Genomic DNA, 22421 nt, shown 5'->3' with positions numbered 1-22421 from the left:
CCACACCAGTTTATAAAAAATAGTCAATATTTATCTGAATAAAACAAGACCAAAACGTCAAACATCCAACATACACAAGTAAAGATACAACTTTTTAAAGGTTAAAATGAGTCTTAATCCACAGGAATCAATGATTGTATCTTTTTAGCACAAAGTACCTGGGATGCATCAAAAACAAAGACAAAGCGGGCCGCAGTGTAGGTGGGGGCATCAAAAAGCAAAGCAATGCATTAGTTCTTTACTGCACAGGGGAGGTAAAGTGTCGATTCTTTCCTCGCAGGAAAAGCAATGCATTTATGTCCAGACAGACAGACTCAGCTACTTAATTGACCCCCCAGGGATGATGCCTGGAACATCCAGACGTGCTGTGTTGATGGAGCCACAGTGAACCTGGAGTTGCATTGATTCTGCAGCTGCGAGACAGGCGCTGTGTTGATTCTTCAGGCATAGGCCAGGGGCTGCATCCATTTTTCTGCCGCTGCATGGAGTTAATTCTTCAGGTCACCAGTTTACACTTTAAGGGCCCAGGGACTGGAGTTGGCACCACTTGGCAAGTCAGGACTCTCAGCACAAGAGCCCAGGCACTGACAAATTAATTCTTTCATGTCCCTGAGACTTCTAACAGGGGGCAAGCTCAGTTCAAGCCCTTGGAGAACCTTGGAAAGTAGGCTATAGAAAGCAAAGTCCAGTCCTTTCACTCCCAGGACAGAAGCAGCTGTCCAGCACAGCAAATGCAACAGGCAGAGTGGCAGTCCTTCCTAACAGCATCCAGCTCTTCCTCCTGTCAGAATGTCCTCGGTCCAGAAGTGTTCTAACTTTGTGGGGTCAGAGGTCCAGATAACCCTTTCTGCCTTTGACATGGGCAAACTTCAAAGAAAAGTATTTGTAGTGCAGAAGACCCTGCCTTTCCCAGCCCTGGCCCCAGACACACTCCAGGGGTTGGAGACTGCTTTGTGTAAGGATTGGCACAGCCCTATTCAGGTGCAAGTGTCAGCTCCTCCCACCACTCTAGTCAAGGAAGACCCATCAGGATATACAGAGCACACCTCAGCTCCCTTTGTGTGCTTTTCTAGAGTGAATTCACAAACAGCCCAACTGTCATCCTGACCCAGATGTGTATTCCACAGCCAAGCAGAGGCACAGAATGGGTATGCAAAAAATGCCCACTTTCTAAAAGTGGCATTTTCAAACTTACAATTTAAAAAACAACTTCACCAAAAGATGTATTTTTAATTTGTGAGTTCGGAGACCCCAAACTCCAAACTCCATATCTCTATCAGCTCCCAATCGGAAATTACACTTAAAAGATATTCCAAGGCAATCCCCATACTACTCTATGGGAGAAACAGTCCTTGCAATAGTGAAAACCGAATTTAGCAGTATTTCACTATCAGGACATGTAAAACACACCAGTATATGTCCTACCTTTTAAAATTCATTGCACCCTGCCCATGGGGCTGTCTTGGGACTACCTTAGGGATGACTTACATGTAGTAAAAGGGAAGGTTTGGACCTGGCAAGTGGGTGCTCTTGCCAGGTCGAACTAGCAATTTAAAACTGCACACACAGACAATGCAGTTACAGGTCTGAGACATGTTTAGAGGGCTACCTATGTGGATGGCACAATCAGTGCTGCAGGCCCACTAGTAGCATTTCATTTACAGGCCATGGGCACACACAGTGCCCTTTACTAGGTACTTACTAGTACATCAAAATGCCAATCAGGGGCAAACCAATTAACAATACAATTTAGACAGAGAGCGCTTGCACTTTCGCACTGGTCAGCAATGGTAAAGTGCCCAGAGTACTAAAGCCAGAAAAAACGAAAGTCAGCACAGGATCAACAACAGGAGGTCAAAAACAAAAAGACTGGAGAAACCCTGCAGAAAGAGTAATTTCCAATAGTGAGTGAGTGTGTATGTGTGCCTTTGTGCCCCGACTGCCCCTCTCCCTGGTAAAAGTACAGGCCGCCACTGCATAGAGGTATTGTAGTCACAAAACTTATTGGTTACAAAGTTGCACTGAAATGACAGTGTCCTTTTCTTGAACACCGAAAAAACAGGCTGAGAGGTAGGCATGAGTAGATGGATAGAGAGAAACAATTGTTGAGGATCATGACATAAGAAGTAATAGACATGTTTCCTTGGCCGAAAAACTGTCTAGTTTACGCACTCTGTGTTTTTTACTTTCGAATTTTGGACCCTGCCCACAGACTTTGAAACGCTGTCATAACTTACACATGTAGGCGACCAATGTCCCATGAGGATTTGGCAACAGGATATAAATATTGACTGAGGGACTCTAATTTGCAAGACTGTAAAAATAAACAAAGGCAACAAACACCTAATGTTCATCAACTTAAATAGAAGACTAAAATGTCACATATTTAGGAGTTTAATTCATTGCATCACAATGTGTATTACATTTCAACCTTGAGGAAAATTGTATTTTTACATTATGTGCATTTCATAAACGTAATGGACATTGTTGTGTTATGTCATGTGTATTTGTAAACGTCACTATCACCCGCAAGGGTATCTTAGCATTCTGCACCCTTTTGTGGCAGACCTAGTTGAGGGTCAACTTAGACATCACATTTTGTGGTTTTATAGCCCATTTGCTCCTATTTATTTAAATGAATTTCGCAAGTTTACAAATCATAGATATGACATTCAACCTTTCACACAGCAATCTTTCAAGTTACATAAATTCTAAAACGGGCTCAGGCTTTAAAGAGTAAAATTATCCTACATAGCTTACTGGGTCAGGCAGCAATAACTCATGGGGCAGATATCTTACAGACTATTACAGGTTACATGAGATGTAAATGATCAGACTTCAGGCAGGAGAGCTAATAGGCAATACAGCGTTCCCACGCGTGCAATCTTCAGATAGCTATTTGTTGGAGACATTGTTTTACAAGTCCCCTTGTTTATATGGCCCAGTGCATTTTGCCTGGCTCTCAGGCAAGCACATGTTTCATCCAACTTACTAGTTTGGATGGGGGGAACATGCATGTCCCACAACTTACCTGGAGATAATGCAAGTTGAGTAACAATCAAATCCTGCTAGAGTCAATCAAGAATCTATTTCTGTGTGGCTTATTGGAACACCTTCCCCTGAATGATGCACGCATAATACAGCTCACTCTACAATTTTAAAGGCTTGATTTACGTATTAATGTCTTGTCTTACTGCAGGATATATGAAAAAGCACAATTGCAGATACAAGCATTATGCTGAGTAAAACGAAAAATATTAGAAAAATATTAATTATGGCATCATGAATATTGATAACAATATTTGACAATCTGAGATGGAATCAATTCACTCAGTTCCCTTCCTCCGTATTCATAGGTAATGGCTACATTAGCACCAAGACCTTGTCAATATTAGGGGCATCCTAAATGGTGCAAATCCATACCATCTCATTGTGCTTGTATGTTTTCATTCTGCTGTTTATCAGCAGGCAAGCCTATTTTGTAAAAGTTCTCAAAAGAGTCTGACACCACATCAAGAATGTGACCTTGATGCAGACTATTTGCCACATAGAAGCTCATGCTAGAATATCTAAAGCTAGTTTCCCCCCAAAAGGCTATCACACAGATAATATTTCTCATCACTATGATGAGTCCTGTGGTTTGTGGTGACGTAAGATGGTAATATAAACATGTGAATTCTCTTGTACACTCATCTAAGGCTACCTTGTTTCCCTCTAACTTCATATTATATTAGATTATGACATTTGAACCATTGATACACCATCAACATATTACAAAAACATAATCATAGTGGAATACACATAAATGAAAAGAGGATCGTAAAATATACGTAAATGACAATGAGCACAAAAATAAGTGTAGTCTGTAAGGGGGCTGAACATCAGAAATAATGCAGGCCCTTAGGTTAAATGTATATTATATGCTTATGAACCTGATAGAAAATCCATCTCTAAGGTCAAACAGATATTACCAGTGTTGGACTGGCCATTAGTGTCATCAGATATTTCTCCAGGGAGCTCGAGCTCATTCAGGCCAGTTTTCGAGACCCACGGTTTCCGTTGGCCCTTTTCCCACTCTCTCAAGCAACAGACTTACTGGAGGCACAGAAGGGCCATAAGCAATGAGAGGGAGAGGAAGGAAAAATACATGGTTAAGAGAAAAACAGTAGAAGGAAAGAGAAACACAGGATGGAAAGTGGAAGAAAGAGGAAAGAGAAATAACAAATGGATACATGTGGGCAGTGAAGAAAGGGGCACGTTTGGTCTTTTTTGAAAACTCTTTTTTTGGTTCTCGTCTGGCCTTGGATTACACAGGCTCACACCTATGGCAGTAGAACTATCATTTAGGTTACAGAGAGCTTTCATACTCAAGTAACTGACAGTAGCCAAACCCTAAGTTAGACAGATCATGTTGCTTCAGGGCTTTAACAGCAGAGTGATCTTTTAATTAAAAAAAGATCATAAAGGCACAGTTCTTTAAACTAACAAACTCATGTTAGAAATACCTCAAAAGCAGAGACATATGACAGAAAAACTACGCTTCCAGGTACGGAACCCACACAGGCTCAGGACTCTGGCATTAAAGCTACTCCGCAGGCTACACATAATTCACAAGCTCGGGCCAATGACAGCACCTCTGTTTGTCAGTTTACTGAGAGGCTTGCTATATGGTAGAAAAACTGTCACCTGGACACAGCACATACTGGGGAAGGTGGCTGACAGTAGTAGTGTCCTTTATGTTACAGAGATCTTACAAGGTCGGGCTTTAGACAGCAGAGCTAGCCCCCAGGATACAGAGATCGTTCTGGCTATTACAGCATAGCTAGTACACACGTCACATATGACATGCCCTTTCTTTGATTAGCCATCCTATCCACCAGGTTGCCCAGGAAAGCTACATCTTTGTGTACACGTATTGTAAAGGCTTAGAAACAAAACATCAAATCTATCCCTTGGGTTACACAGACTTTACAGCTTTGGATCTCTGAGCTAATCCTTTCACTGAACAGAACCTACACCTTGAGGGGTGTGACTGAAGACCTTTCCTTCAGACTACAGACCTGTTACAGCAAACCAATCCCTTAGCTTACATTTTATACAGAGTTTAACGAATCATCAGTTAGTCCCAAATGTATACCATTTTACATACTTGTGATTCAGTCAAAGCAGACCCCAGGTTAAAGAAATCATTTAGGCTAACACTAAAGACAATAAACCTACCTCTTAGGTAAAGCAGGTCTTACACGTTACAGGCTCACACAGAAAAAACGCTATCCATACACAGATTTCAGAGCTAGGATTGCAGACAGTAGATCTATCCCACGGGCAAAGGTCCCAAATTGCAACACAAAAACTATGCACCTGGTTACATTAATTACACAGTACTACAAACAACAGTTACTCTTCATATTAACGTAAGCGCTCAAAGCTTTCCCTTATATTAATAAAATTATACAACCCCCTAGAAGCAAATATATCCTTCAAGTAACAGAGAACTTGTATACCCAGGTTCCAGAAAGAAAAAATATCCCTCGGACTACAGAGCTCTCTTTAGTGTTCAGATAAGAAACTTTTGACACGTTTGTCACATGTATCTAGAAGAAAACTAATTCTTACAAATCGCACTGCCTAGAAGAATTCCCAATAAAAGACAAACCACTATCTTGTTATTCTAATGTCTTAAAGGTTAGACTACCACCGTGCAAGCTACTATGACACAGAGGAGCAAGCTTCCCTCACACACTAAACAAGAGTGAAAGATGAATCTTCCCTAATACACAGACCAGAAAACCGTATGAAAGACATCAATCACATTCAAACAATTACAACACAAGCAGAAAACAAAAAGGCTTCGCAGAAAGTAACAGGTAGAGCAAATATTGGCCACTATGGGTTTTACTCACATGCAGAGCAGGAGAGGAACACCGAAAGCAGCAGTGCAGACATCCCTCACATACACAACCATTGACACACAATTGACAGTTTCATTTTTAAAGTCAGAGATTTTGTTCTAAAAAACTCGGCAAATGACATTAGTGCTTACCTCATTTATATCTTCCTAATAATTAACTAACGATAATAGAAATAGTTTCTGTAAATTTTAAATTAAACCCACAGTGAGCTGTACTTATTTAAACAAAACTAAGAGCCCTTATTCTCAACCTGAGAATCTACATGCAGCGTGTGTGAAGAAAAAGTGCAACTTCTACCTCCATTTAAACGTGTTACAAAAAGGGCCCAAAATATGCTGCTAATAAGGCCCCCAAAACCATTAGGGTGGCACTGCAAAGAAGAAAACCGTTGGCCAGAACCATGGGAATGGATCATGAAGATTTGGTTATTCTCCCGAATGAAGATTTCTCCCTGAAACACACTGAAGAGCGACGAAAAGCAGAATCCCTATCATCTTAACCCTGAAGCATTTACAGATATAGTGGTCCTGCACTGACAGTTTGTGGTGTTCCACTGGAGGTTTTGAGACCTCAAGATACAGATGCCTTCCAGGAAAGATAAAGGAAAGGAGAAGAGGGAGAAATTAAGTATACTTTTGCCCTAGGTTCCCCGATCAACTTAAGGATAGGGACAAAGCTCAACAGCAGCATGACCAGTGGGTGCTTTTGATAGTAGAAGCTTTGGAGGGATCCTAACTACGAAACCAAGATGTTTTTAGAAAATAAGGTGACATCTATTGAGAAGGTACTAGAGAGTCTGAAGGGATTCCTGGACAGATGTGGGCTCTAGAAATAAAGTAGGCTTCAACGCAAACTTTAAAAAAATGTATGCTTGCCTGGATAAACTAGGTAGAAGCACATGAGAGTAACTGTAAAAAATATATCTGGGTTGGCCAATGTTCACTTGTCAAGAGTACTTGTACTATGTGGCTATAATTATATGAAGTTGAGATTCTCTCTTCTAACTTCCCCATACAAATTGACAAAGACAGAATATAAAAGCTATCAACATTAGGGTCTGGGTATCAGACATTGTGGGAGGGGACCACAGTCCCTAACCTTGGCAACGCCAAAAAGATGGATGAAGTCACTCAAGCGTCTAACGGAAATGGGAATATATACTTAATTTTCCAAAATTTGATGCAGTTATACACTTGCAGTCCAAAGATCCACTGGGTAACACACTCACTGGGAACGAGCACACTTAGTTAATTCAATTCGTAGAGCTACTCTATACCCAAATCCATTATTCTTTCACATAGTAGTGCATAATTTTTATATATATATATATATATATATATATATATATATATATATATATATATATATATATAATTGATGGTCTTCAAAAATATGGTCTCTAGTTTCTGTACTGCATACCATTTGTCAGAAGGAACCCACCTATCTCGGAGGACTGCATAATAAGAAAGGGCACATAAACAGTCAGTGAAGGTGACTACTGTAAATCCATTAAATATACCTTCCCAATTCAGAGAAGACTTTTTTGACATTATCTGCAATGCTTCTCATTATATACAGCAGTGAAATAATTGTACAATTACTTTTGATGCTTGAGTCCCTGGATTGCATGTAATTATCATAAAGAAAATCAGTTCCCGTGGTCCAAAAATATGTGAAGAATTACTCCAAGATTTACACCACTGGAAGCACAAAGTTACCTGTCACCAACCTTTGTGTCACCAGCATCTGATTACGCCTCTTCATGTACATACAACAGATACATTTAAGGAACGCAAACTATATTCAAATATAAGCATAGGTATTTAATGTAAACCAGGAAAATAACTTGCAAGCACGCCTCCCCCCTCCCCCCCCCCGGTTTCCTACTGAGATCACTTACTTTGGAGTGTGAGCTTCATCAATGCGGTGCCCCACCTGGAACTCATGGGATTTACTTCGGTGCAGGGCAGTGAAACCAGGAATGAGGTGTATCAGTTTGCGGGATGATGGAGGTGGTGTTCCAGGTGGTTTTGCTTTGTTCCTTCGCCTCACTGGTGGGGGTGTCCCTAAAGGGGTCATTGTTGTTATGATGTTGGGGGTCCTTGGAGGAGTATGTGCAGCATGCCGCTGGCGGGGTGATGGGGGTAATGAGCGGTGCCCGGCTTCCAGGTGTTGACACAGTCCAGGGTAACCTTCTACAGTCAGTCTGTCCACATGTGTGAACACTGGTGCATGAGGAGATGCCAGGTGGCAATAATGCTGAATGCACTTGGACTGAACTTTAGGGCTCTGGGACAGATGGGTGCGGATCCACTGAGTACTTTCCGTGTGGCACACAAGGGTGTTTTCTTTGCCTGGTTCCATCGCTGGCCACTGGATGGCCCAGTCTTGCTTGGATAAGCTGCTTCCTGTGTTCAAGAACAAGTTAATTAGGAACAGGCCTTCACAAAATCCGCTTTCAAGTAAACTCAAACTAAATGACATTTGGCATTACAGTACCTTCTTAAGAAGAAGCATACATTCATATGTAATTCACTTCCCATGGGGTATTAAACGTATCAGAACATTGCCTTTGTTATGTGGGATTAATTTGCAAAGCATAGATATGTGGCCTGAATGCTGCTTTTCTATTGGGTAATACTTGCATTTGACAAATTGAAGCTTTTCAGGTTGGCAATAGGGGCTTCTTTTTAGAAGTTAAAAAAGAGAAAATGAAAGGGCAACACTCCTGAAAAAATGCTGCACATTATAACGATTAATAATCAAGGAGACTTGCATTGTGTGACATTTAAAGTAACCATTTTATTACTTTAAATTAGCGTTTTATGTAATGGTAAGCAAAGTTTTGCCTACATCCATGCAAATACTTTTTCTCTCTGCATAATTTTCATGCTTATCGAATTCAGCAATGCCAATCATGCCCTGCGGAGTGCGAATCACCCTACTTTTATATTTGAATCATAATTTTAGTGGTGAAAAGGAGTGCAAATTTTCCCTACACGTTTACCTTCTACAAAGGTTTTCTATGCATAATGGAAATGCAGAGGAAAAGAACACTAAAGTCCCAATTACGAGTGATCAAACGGGGTGACATATTTCCTGCAGCTGGTAAACAAATATCAGCACTTGGGGTGAAGTGTGTACCGGGAGAGGTAAAACACTTAAGTCCCGAGTTTTCCCACAGAACATGGGGAAAGAGACAGCTAACGAGTGTGCTCTTCCCACATTGCACATCTAGGAATGTATTGAGCCGTCCCCTGGCCCCACCTGGCAAAATTTTAAATTTACCTGGGGAAACTTGTAGAGGATAATTCCAATCCCTGAACAAGCAGATGTTTTGTAAAGTTTAAAATGTACAGACCTACTTGTAATCAGTATCTTAATGTTTTAGCCATTTATATATCATAGCAGACGCTGTTTTTTAAAGAATTCAACAAGGACATTTGCTATACAATTACTCACAGAAGTCAAAATTTTCACAGACCTGCCAGGAAGTGAACAATTTGGAAATTACAAAAAAACAAGAAATTTTTTAATAGACCTTTGCAAAAGTTGTAAAAACAAATAACGTAAGCAACTTTGTGGACCACAGTTATACACCTAGCTGATGGTGAGGTGTAAATAAAAATCTGCATTATTTGGCATTAATGAAGTGCAACTTAAGACAACTTTTGCAAATCTATATTTTTTACATTTGTTCAACTGGGGAAAAGAACGGTTTTTACATGGTGAATGAAAGTCCAAGGTTTTTTTTGTGTATACCTTACCTTTATTCTGCATTACTTTAGCTATCGACCTTAGTTTTGATCAGATGCAATTTACGTTTTAGAACACACACTTGGTTCAATTAGCACAAATAGGTTTTTAGTAAAAAAAAAAAAAATGTAGAAACATTTTGATTTTCGCGGATGCTTCTTTGTAACAGATGATTTACTGTACAAGAAGTTTGAGAAATATACATACGATTTCTAACCATTTTTTAAACAATGTCAGGTCTAAAACCACAAATTATCATGATAGTTTTTTTCAAGTAGTAAATTCGCATGTTTTGTTTTCTGTCTTCACATCATCTGGAGGATTTCAATTTATTTGCTGTGTTCTCTGTACCCCAAGCCTATGTATGAAGAGTGGGTGCAGACACCTTGGAAACAGGCTTCAGTGTTAAGAGGAAAATTGCATTAGGATTCCATTGTGAGGCAGGAGCAGGCACAGCTGGCTGTAGATACCTTTATTCTAAAATACCCCATTTCAATAATACCCGTGCCATCCGCCAGCAGGGAGCCCTTTGCCACAGTTTGAAAGCCTCAAAAACATCTTACTCTGAACGATATGAAAGACATCTGTCCCTGCCATGCTTTTGATCATCTCCTTAATTACATCAACGCTTGAACAGATATGTAAATTCAGTTACTGCAGGTAAAGTAAAATACCTTTTTTACATTTTGGTTAATAGGTGCCAATCCTCCTTCAAACCCCTCCCTTTAATTGGATCCTCCATTCCCATGAGAAATGTACTATATTTCAAAGTCTGAAATGAGAAAAATCTGCATATTTTATATGAAAAAAGGAAAGGCGAGTGAACTGATTAAAGAAACTTTGCAGGGGGGACCCATACGCCTTTGAATATGTTCTACTAATAAATACATTCGAGTCACATCTCTCAAGCCTCTACACTTCACCAGAGACATAAGTTAACAGTGAAAAGGCTATTTAACCCAAAACCATATCTTCTGCACAATTACCCGTGTCGGCTCTATCCCCCGTCAACTCCTATACTCCATGGATACTCTATGGTAATTGTCATAGCCATAACAGTAAACACAAATCTAGAAAACTTGAAAAGTATTCAGTCTAAGTGTGTTCTGACCAAACAAACTATAGGTTCTTCTAATATTACAAAGACGTTCTCCCAACATGAAAGTTAGGGCTGCCAAAAAGGAGCATGAGTGGTAGATTCCAGGTCGCAGAACAAAGCAAATATTTAACACGAACTGTTCACCAATGTTACTCTCTCTAACGCTGACAAATACAGTTTTGTTTGGAGGCATAAGTACCTGGAGGTTCCGTGGTCACTTGCTTCACCAGTTCTTTCTAGCTGTACTCTGAACATGTGCCGGTGATACACAAGCCCATTTCCATCAGGTTTCATTCAGCAATTTTGGAAGGAAATGAAATAGCTGTTTACTTGTACTCAGTCTTTTGGTTCCCTTTATTCCATTAATCAAGAACAGTTATATGAACAAGTTACTCACCTTCAGTAACTCTTTTTCTGATGGATACAGTAGCTACCTGTGGATCCCTCACCTTATGAATTCTCTCAATGCATCAACTGTCTTCCCAGCTCTTCACGTCGACGAGGACCTCACAATTGTATGGCTCCGCATGCGACTCTGTCTGACGTCAACGTAACAATAAGAGGACCTCGCCCGCGTGCTGACGTCAGTGTCACCATTTTTTACGTGCCTTTGAGGCGAAAGGTGAAAACCGACCTCACAAAAACAACATATATATATATATATATATACCAATCCAAATACAATATAAACACAATATTTATTTATATAAAAACACCCCAAAACTTATATACATAACTAGCAAAATAAGTCTTGGTATGACCAGACAGGCAATGGGGAGGCGGGTGGGACTGTGAGGAATCCACAAGTAGCTACTGTATCCACCAGAAAAAGCGTTACTGAAGGTAAGTAACTTGTTCTTCTGATAGATACAACTAACTGTGGATTCCTCACCTTCTGAATAGAGTCCCAAAGTAGTACCACACTCGGAGGTGGGTGCCTAACCAGTCACACCGAGAAATCCTGCAACACAGAATGTACAAAATGGCCATTCCTCCTAACTTCCGAATCCAACCAATAATGCTTCGCGAAAGTGTGGAGGGAAGCCCAAGTTGCTGCCTTACAAATATCCACAACTGGTCCACATCTACCCAAGGCCGAAGTGGCAGACCTAGCCCTGTTGGAATGGGTTCTAATACCCTCAGGAGGAACCTTCTTTGCCAGTGAATAACAGATCTTTATGCAAAGAATGACCCACCTGGATATGGTTCTCTTGTGGACGGCTTTGCCCTTCATCTTGCCCACATATCCAACGAAGAGTTGGTCATCAACCCAAAAGCCTTTTGTCCTTTCAATATAAAAACTCAGAGCTCTTCTCGGGTCTAGGCGATAAAGTCTTTCTTCCTCCTTTGATGGGTGGGGAGGAGGGTAGAAGAAAGAAAGAGTGATAGGCTGCCCCATATGGAAGGGAGTAACAACCTTGGGAAGGAAAGCTGCCCTGGTTCTCAACACCATCTAGTCAGCATGAAAGGATGTAAAGGGAGGTTTGACAATAAGAGCCTGGAGCTCGTTCACACGCCTAGCAGACGTGATAGCTATGAGGAAGACTGTTTTTAAAACTAACAGCCTCAATTAACAAGAATGCATAGGCTAAAACGGTGAACCCATTAAAAAAGTAAGAACCAAATTCAAATCCCACTGAGGCATGGGAAATGGAGTGGGAGGAAACTTGTTAGTCAGGCCTCTCAAGAACATGACAACTATAGGAGATTTAAACAAGGAAGGTTGATCAGGAAGGCACAGAAAGGCCGACATCACTGATAAGTAACCCTTCACAGTCGCAACTGCAAAACCCTTCTGTGCTAAAGAAAGGGCAAAAAGCAAAACATCAGATAAATGGGCCTTTAAGGGATCAATTTGCCTCTCTCCACACCAAGTAACATATTTTGCCCATCTGTTGGCATAGACAGTTTAGGTGGAGTGTCGCCTGGCCAATAAAATAACATCCACCACTTCTGGAGGGAGGGAAAAAGAACTCAGATTGCCCCGTTCAATCTCCAGGCATGAAGGTGCAGGCTCTGGAGGTGGGGGTGTAGAACCTGTCCCTGTAATTGCGAGAGGCGGTCTGCCCTGTGAGGGAGACAGAGCGGAGGGCACAATGAGAGTTGGAGAAGGTCTGAGTACCACACCCTTCTTGGCCAATCCGGAGCTATTAAAATGACCTGAGCCAGGTCTTGGCGAATCTTCCTCAGAATCCTGAAGAATCAAGGGTATGGGAGGAAACGCGTAAAGCAACTGGTCACACCAAGACATCTGAAACACGTCCCCCAAAGCTCCTTGCACCGGATACTGGAGGCTGCAGAACGACGGGCAGTGTGCGTTCTCCCGAGTGGCAAACAGGTCTATCTGTGGAAAACCCCACATCCAGAAGATGTGAAGAACCAGGTCTGGATGGAGACACCACTCGTGATGGGCCGAGAAATGCCGACTGAGTCTGACCGCACGTACGTTGAGAACCGGAGCCAGATGGTTTGCTACTATGCAAATCCGATGGTCCTGAACCCAGGACCAGAGCCGCAGAGCCTCTCTGCAGTGAAGGTACAACCCTACTCCTCCCTGCTCCGAACCGGCACCCTCAGCCTGATAGAAAAGCACAAACGGAGCTGACTTGTATGACGCCAGCGAACCAACCCAAGGTAAATGTTAATGGACCTGTGGGGCCAGCCGGTGCACCAGGAAGGGCCATAGCCTTATTAAAAATGCTGAACATAGCATTTAGAAAAGCCGCCGGAGTCGGTAAGGCAGGAAACCTCTGTTCGTCTTGCAGCGCTTGGGTCGGATCCGAAACCTGTGCCACTGGCTCCTGAACCAACACAGGTGAAAAGTGAGTCGGAGGACTCACCGGTGACTCGACCACCTCGATCAATGATGGCCCGGAGAAGCCTGAGCACTCTGAGATTGGGGAGTAACAGTCGGACTGACCTCCCATGCCGTATGATGTTGTCTCGAAGGGGACCAAGATCGAGACCAATGTCTAGAAGAACAGCGAAAAGAATCGTGCCGGCGCCGCGTCTTGTGTGATCTCGACAACTTCTGAGATGAAGAGTCCCTTGACTTAGACCTCCGATGGCTCTTGTGACCTCTCTTTGCTTTTGCTAAGAAAAGCCTAGCCTCTCTTTCTTTTAACACCTTTGGATTCATCCTCTGGCAAGACACGTACCCTTCCACGTCGTGGTCCGAACTCAGACACCAAAAACAGTCTTCATGAGGGGCCATGACTGACAAACAACCCCTGCACTCACGACAAGGCTTAAAACATTACTTCTTAGGTGTAGACATTGTAACAAGTACAATAAGACACCTTCGAAACAGTAGCTGTTCGAGAGCTAGGAAAAAACCATTAGCGTTGAAGGCATGGAAAAAGGGAACTGACGTCAACACGCCGCGAGGACCTCTTATTGCCACGATGACGTCAGACGGAGTCGCGTGTAGAGCCATGCAATTGTGACGTCCTTGTCCACGTGAAGAGCTGGGAAGAAAGTTTCCGTCGAATGCTGGCTCATTGAGAGAATTCATAAGGTGAGGAATCCACAGGTAGTTGTATCCATCAGAAGTGCTATGTATCTGAATGCATTTAACAGAGCGAAAGCTCTTGTTTTAAAATCTAAATAACAAGGGACATATCTGGATCACTTTTAAAAAATATACCACAGTTTAAAAACAAATGACAAGGTAAACAAATATATAGCTAATCCTAAACAGAGAACAGAACCCTGTCGTTTTAGGGCACCCCACAATGCAGTGCTAGGCAGTAACATCAGTTCTTTTTGGCACCAGTAGCGACCCATACCGCTTCCTCTTTACGCAAGATCATGCTTTACTAGAGGCAGCAGCTGGGTTCGCTATCACTATATGAAACTAAAATACCAAATAGGTGACATTCTTTCATCATAAATGGGTCTTCAATATTTCAATATTAGTTATAAACACATAGTACTACAGCAAAATAGCAAGTTCACCCCAAGGAAGGGAGGAAGGTAAGTCAACATTTGAGAACAAGAAGTATAGGCAAACAACACGCCACTATAGTACTATGCAAAAACTTTCACAGAGAAATCTGAAAATCTGCTCAGAAGTTATAATCATGAACGGGGGCGTACAACAGGCTCCTGTAGCCCCTGTGGTGCAAGGAGGGCCCCTAAGCCCTTCAAAGTGTCCCCTACCCTTTGAGGCGGGGAAGGAGGAATTCAGCCAAAAGCCTATAACTATTTGTGAGATAGTGGAGACTCCGGCCCTGTATTAGATTCTGCAGAGAGGGCCCATCATTCTTGCTTACACTATTGGTCAAGAAAGCTGTATGTTACCAAGGTGTAGACCACCTTCCCTACTGTCACTCTGCGCTTACCACGTAAAACAGTAGTTATTGATTTTTGCCTTGTGTACTGAGCTCCACCGTTACACAGAGGTACCTTTTTCTCTTTCGGGGGCACATGGGATTTCGTGATACTACCTACCTGCCTATGAACTGATTATAAATATCTAAACTATTCCTGTTCACTCAAATGGGCAAATATAAAGTCTGAGAATAACACTTTGTGTGTGCTGTATCGGCTGGCTGAATCATAAAGTCAGAGAAATGTGATGGCTAAGAAAGGAAGTCAAGGTAGTAGTGACTCTTCTTAGCACGACCATCTGACGTTTTTGTCATTCAAGCGTGAGATGCTGAATCTGTTCATTTTTAGGGCATAGAAAATATAGCATTGATATGAATGGTCACAGTGTTCGAAAGAACATTGAAATGAGTTAACTGCATATATTCAGAAGAACTGCTGTTAAGTTCACTGAAGGTAGGATGCAATGTTGACTTGTACAATCTACCCCGATCAAAAGACCAATATATGCTCTGTAACTACCCTGTGAGCATGTCCAAAGTTTGAAGAGGGTCTGTTAGCCATAAATGACATGGCCTTGCCTTTGATGTAAATATCTTCCTCACCCTGAACACTTTCAGCTTGAGGAGGCTTGCACAGTTCAGGGATCAGTGTGAGGGAAGCCACATCATGAGCATATGTGACCCTTTCCCTGCTCCTGAGCTGTGAACAGAGAATTCCCCGGTGTCCATGGAAATGGTATGGAACATGGTAGATTCATTTGAACCCTTTATAAGGCTCTTCTCTTGACTATTGGTGTCCCACTGTCTTGGATACTAATACACTCTGATTGGATAACCTGGTTTCACCTCTAGCTAATGTGTAATTTCAGGGGGTGCACAGGAAGATAAGGCTTCCTCAAAACAAAAAAGACTGCTGAAGTTAGAAACTCCTACATTTTTCTGCCAATGGACACCAGTAAAATCAACTAAGAAAGCAAATTGGTTTCAGAACACTCGTCCCCCAACATAAAACCTAACACTCACTAAAACTGACATATATGTTAGACCTGTCAGCATTAGGGTGGTCTTCCTCCAAATTGTTTGCCTTACTATTCCATTTTTTCTGATCTCGTTTTGAAGGCCTTAGGACTCTGCGCACTTTGTCACTGCCAACTAGTGCTAAAGTGGTAGTGCTCGTTCCCTCAAATATGGTAAAATTGGCTTAAACCCAATTGGCACAATTCATCTATTTGTAAGTAAAGTGGTGCTACATGTACCCAAGGCATGTAAATTAAATGCCACTATTAGGACTGCAGCACTGATTATGCCAGTCCCTTAAGTAGCCTTTTAAAGATGCTTCAGGTGTGCCATTGCAGCCTCTGAGGGCATTTTAGCCTGCCATTTCGACCTGGCAAATAAACTCTTTTGCCAGGCCTAAACATTCCTTTTTAATACATATAAATACATATAATTTAGGATACAGCCCAGAGGACAGGATGTAGTGTATTTAAAAGTTGAACATGTACCTTCAACTTCTACATGCCCTGGTGGCAAAAAGCGTTTGAATCCATTTTTCATTAAAGCAAGACCTACCTCTCCCATAGCATAACATTAGGTTAACTTATTACATTTAATGGGTAATAACTCTAAGAATGTCAAATTTGGTTTCTAAAGAACTGTAATTGAAGGCCCCCTTTAATGGCAAAGACCTATTTTCAAATCACAGTTCTAAAAAATATCACTTCTAGAAAGTTGCCATTTTCTTGTCCTAACAGTCTGGTGCCTGCGTCCTGTATCCTGGGTCACATGACTAGGGGTAGCTGGCAGTTGGTTTTTGTGTATGGTATTGTTTCATTTGCTAAAAAGATAAACAGTGTGAACAGTGGACATTCTTATTCTCTCAATTACACTCAATCTATTACCTACCTATTCTTTACTCTCAACACGAGGGAGGAGTTTTCTTCACACTACGTTTTGGGTGTAGTGATATGCTTGCCAACTGAGGAAACTTGTAAGCACCAGAAAGTAAAAAGAAGTGGAGCCTTTTCTTTTGAAAGTTGTTATTTTTTGTATTTTTGCCACATGAACATCAGCTATTACTCACTTTTTATGTTTACTGTCCTAACTTCTACTTCGCAAACTGGCTATCAACATAATCACTTCCAGTGAGGTGTGGCTGATTTAACGTTCTAACTCTAGTTGTAGTACAAGAGGGGTTAATGCGGTCTACTTAATGGTGCATCCAGGACATTGAAATGTTGAAGAGGTAAACGTAATGAAAGGTTTCAAATCATGGTGCAGTCAAATGTTATTTTGTTTTCAGCCACAAATTCTTCCGACTGAATTTTTTTTTTTTAATAAGTGTATTTTTATCTTCTTTGAGTAAAAGTGTATTCTTCACAAAGGGCTTTGGAAAAAGTTAATATTTGAAGAAATGCTAAACCTGTCCTAGGGATATGAATCTCTTGGCTCAGGTTACATAGGGTATCGCTTATAGAAATCAGATGAGGGCATGTGTGGGGGTTCCCTGCACTACTTATGGCAGACCCCATGTTAAAAGAAAACCATTTAGCTGTAGAATACGCAAACCATTCAAGCCCCTTGGACTAATGGGGCAGTTGTATAGGCAGTTGTTGATTCTGTTGCCATGGGATGGTAAATTTTGACATTTTGTGCTCCTCGTGAGCTTGTACTACCCATTTTTAGGGCAGGCAACACCAGAATCAGTTTTCAGTCTTCAGAGGTCTATGGGAACTCCTCCCCTTCCTTGAAGGTCCACAGCAAGTGCACCATCTACTTGCCTCAAGATGGAGGTGGGAACTCAGTAATAGAATGACCGATTAGGGGAGTAGGGTACTCAAAGACTGAATTTCTCTAAGGCTTACTAAGGGAAATATCTACAATCTTCAGGTACAAAATTAAACGCATGCAGCGTTAACCTAAATCTGAATATGTGTTTCAGATTCATATTTTGGTGGTGAAAGACAAGTCAGTTTTCTTCCTACCTCATATCGATGAAAAACTATGATTTAGGTATATTTTAGCCAAAGTGTAAAAGCCTTACAGATTTTACACTTTACCCAAATTTAAAGGGATATTTATTTTGGAGTTCTCAACTGAAATATAAGACCTGGAATCAATTATTCTTGGGTCTCTTCCGTCACAGTGCTACCTGTATGTAGAAATTAAGCTGAGGCACATAACAAATGTCTTTCCTCAGCCTGCACAAGTAATCTGCAAAAACCTCTTACATAAGTTGCACAGCAGTCCACCTTTCTTAAAAGGTGTGCAGTGGTTAGAATTCAGCAGGGGTGTGTTAGATTTTTCATCCTTGGCGTGGTCTTCCTTAACTTTTTGCCTCTGTTCCCCAGGTTGTTGATGTGTGCTGGACTCTGATTTTACTGTTTTTGTTACTCTGGGCACTTTATCACTGCTAACCAGTGCTAAAGTGCAAGTACTCCTTTACACAATGTGTATGTAATTGGCTTATCCATGATTGGCATATTTGGTTTAATAGTAAGTCCCTAGTAAAGTGCACTAGAGGTGCCAGGGCCTGTAAATCAAATGCTACTAGTGGGCCTGCAGCATTGGTTGTGCCACCCACATACGTAGCCCTGTAATCATGTCTCAGACCTGCCACTGCAGTGTCTGTGTGTGCAGTTTTAACTGTAAATTCGACTTGTCAAATGTACCCACTTGCCAGGCCTAAACCTTCCCTTTTCTTACATGTCACACACCCCTAAGGTAGGCCCTAGGTAGCCCCAAGGGCAGGGTGCAGTGTATGGTTAAGGTAGGACATATAGTAATGTTTTTAATATGTCCTGACAGTGAAATATTGCTACATTCGTTTTTCACTGTTGCGAGGCCGGTCCCTCTCATAGGTTAACATGGGGCTACCTTTAAATCTGATTAAAGTGTAGATTACCTTTGGGAGTGGATGGACATGTGGAGTTTGGGGTCTCTGAGCTCACAATTTAAAAATACATCTTTTAGTAAAGTTGATTATAAGAATGTGTGTTTGAAAATGCCACTTTTAGAAAGTGAGCATTTTCTTGCTTATACCATTTCTGTGACTCTGCCTGTTTGTGGATTCCCTGTCTGGGTCAGTTTGACAGTTGGGCTGGTTGTACCTCACACGAGACAGTGACACAAAAGGAGATGGGGTGTAGTTTGCATTTCCTGATGAGCCATCTGTGCTAGGAGGGAGGGGAGGAGTGGTTACTCACACCTTAAAGGGCTGTGCCTGCCCTCACACAATGCAGTCTCCAACCCCATGGTGAGTGTCTGGGGCCTGGCCTGGGCAAGGCAGGATTTCACATGCAAAAGAGACTTTACTTTGAAGTAGGCCTACTTCAAAGGAGAAATTGGGTATAAGAAGGGCACCCAAAACCACAGACTTTAAAACACTTCTGGAAACAAGAGGGACCTCTGCCTGGAGAAGAGCTGAAGAGGTGAGGCAGAAGAGCTGCCCTGCCTGTGACTGTGCTATGTGGAGTTATCCTGCTGTTGCTGCTTCTGCCAGAGTAAGAGGGCAAAGACTGGACTTTGTGAGCCTTCCATCTTGAGAAGAAATCTCCAAGGCTTGATTTAAAGCTTGCCTCCTGTTGTTTGAAGTCTCAGGAACAGCAAAGACTTCTCTCTGCCAGCACCTGGAGTCTCTGGAGAGATTCCTGCCCTGACAAGTGGTGCCCCATCCAGTCCCTGGACCCTTAAAAGGAAAAGCTGGTGAAAATCCAAGGAAATCGACTTCGGACGACTCCGGACCGACGCCCCTGCTGAATCCGGTGACACTGCCTGCAACCGACTCCGTGATCTTCGCTGGAACGCGATGACCTTCGGAGGCCGGACACTGCTGCAGCCCCACCGAAGTCCACAACTGTGGAAGTCGCCGCACCACGTCCTGTCCGATGCTGCTCGAAGTGCGCGGATTCAACGTTACACACGGACGCCGCGATCCACGACTTCGCGCATCGGCTTGTTTCCATTCTTCACCAAGGTACTGTACCTGGGGGTCTGCGTGACTCCGTGGCCGGTGCCGCTGGTGTTGGAATAGTGGGTCCGACTCCGTCACAATGCCGTGTTAACACCTCATCGAAGCATTTTGTGTTTCTTAGCGCTATTTTTGAATGTAATCTTTACAAATTCATAACTTGACTTGTGTATTGTGGATTTTTGTAGTTTTGGTCTTGTTTTGTTTAGATAAATATTTTCTATTTTTCTAAATTTGTGTTTGGGTAACCTTACTGTCAACCAAAGACCCCATTTCTAATAGGGTGGCTCCTCCATAAGGACGGAGGAGCGTTGCCCCCCTCCAGCAGGGGCAGCTGCTACCCTTGTCCCCAAAAACTGTAATAAACTATGTTTATTATATAGTTTTTGGGGAAAAGTGCCGGGGCCAAGGGGTGATGAGCAATGAGGGGGAGCCAAACACATATGCACAGAAGTGTCTCTCCAGCCCAGCAACATAGTTGCTGGGCTAGAGAGAGCCTGCACAAGCTCCCAGTCTGCCTGGGAGTGCCCTGGCTGGGCGCTTCCAGCCAATCCTGACGCTGCTCTGAGCAGTGACAGGATTGGCCGCAGGGCAGGCCTGGAGCCTGAGCCTGCATCAAGACGGAAGAGCAGAGGAGCGTCCCGGGAGCGGAGTTGTTTTTTTCAAATATATATATTTTTAAGGTAATGCGTCTCCCCCACCCCATCTGCGTGTGCTGCCCCGCCCCCTCTGCGAGCCGCAACTCGAACGCAAACAATTTTAAACAGAAGCTTCCAGTCGGCGAATCTCTGTGAAAGAGACATACACAATGGAGGTCTAAAAAGCAGATGTCTAAAAGCAAAACAATGTTTTTTACAGGGCAGAACCCGCCACCTCTCAGAAACAAAAACAGAAATCAAATTGTTTAGTGTCTAAAACAGCAGAATAATCTCTTCTTATAACCCAGCACTTTACCTTCTGACCACACATCATGCTAGATGAATGGCATTTTCTCAGCTACTTCCAGAAAATCAGAACCTGAGTTTGGTATTACAATATTCAAATAAGAGCATTTCCCTTAAAAGTTTCAAGTACAATATTGCAGTCTCAAATAGTCTTTGCCTTCTGTGTCAATAAACAGGCTGTGGAGTAAACATTAGGCAAACAAATATGGTATTTCTTTTTAAATTTCAAAGTGTCCCAACCTGTGCTCTGGAAGGGCAAGGTAAGCCTTTAAAGGAGCAGACTTGCCTCTATGATAAGAAACAGGTCAAGATCCTAATCATGTTTTATTTGCGCGACCAAGGCTAATGGTCCTACAAAGTACAGAGACATGGCCAATCTGTCTGAAAATGGATGTTACATGTACACGATCCTTTATCATTGCTGACTACCACTGGGAAATGCCATGCCGTTTTGTCATCGATTATATACATTTCTGTTAAAATTAGGATGCCAATACGAGACAGTATGATTTGTAAGTAATTCTTTGAAGTGGTATTACATTTAAACTGAAAAAAAGACAAGTGTAGCTTCAAGTATCTTGGTAATATTTAGGATTCATAATTCCTTTAGGATGCCATCAGCTATGCCTGACATGCTACTGAGAGTGCGTAGCTTATATAATCAATATTAACATGAAATGTTTATGAACTAAAGTATAATAATGCCGCATAGAAAATGTATTAATATGTTTTGCTAAAACGTGCGCTTGAAATGTGCCCACGTGGGTGGCCGTCAATATATACGGGGACTAATGAAAATGACTAATGTTGATGAATTACTACATTAAAGGATGGTTTTACACTAATTATTAATGGTTATATTGCTAAAGTTTTGCTAATAAATCATTAGGCCTTAGTTAGCTAAGTTGAGGCCTAGCTGCCTGACTCTCATATTAATGTGTTTTTCTAACGTGCAGTGTGCTGACTTGCTAAAGGACATGAACTCTTGTTTTTCAAAAGTTAGAAGCTGAATGTAACTGTAGTAGATCAGTTCTCATGAAATTCAGGATGCCCGTAGAAACATTTTAGCCGAATGCAACAGTGTAGATTTGTGCCTGCTACAAGGTCGCCTGAACCGGTACAGACAATGGAGCCACTGACTAAAGATGTGCAAAGAATCACAAGAGGATGAAATCATACCGGACATTCTACCTCTGAAGACGTCAATCATAAGGACCAATAAAATACGTGAGAACTGTTATGGGGTGACAAATTCGATGAGCTAATGTGAAGACAATTGGAGGGAGATAATGGGGTGCAACCCCTTGTCCAACCAAATTTTAGGGGAATGTACAACAAAAATGGGATAAAAACCCTTGACACCAGGAAGTAAATTAGAACGGAGAGACTAGGAGATAGAGCGAGAGGAGA

The 22421-nt window shown here is 42.0% G+C and overlaps 1 protein-coding gene across 1 annotated transcript in view; it reads right to left on the bottom strand.

The window, feature by feature from the left end:
* KSR2 (kinase suppressor of ras 2) overlaps nucleotides 1–22421 on the bottom strand; it is a 2099185-nt gene that overhangs the window by 1618983 nt on the left and 457781 nt on the right. The window contains exon 4 of the mRNA XM_069212691.1: nucleotides 7813–8320. Within this exon, the coding sequence (XP_069068792.1) occupies nucleotides 7813–8320 (508 nt within the window). The remainder of the gene's footprint in view (nucleotides 1–7812; nucleotides 8321–22421) is intronic.

This window comes from Pleurodeles waltl, chromosome 11, assembly GCF_031143425.1.
Source record: "Pleurodeles waltl isolate 20211129_DDA chromosome 11, aPleWal1.hap1.20221129, whole genome shotgun sequence".
Lineage (NCBI taxonomy): Eukaryota > Metazoa > Chordata > Amphibia > Caudata > Salamandridae > Pleurodeles > Pleurodeles waltl.
This window is presented reverse-complemented; position numbering and strand designations above follow the sequence as displayed.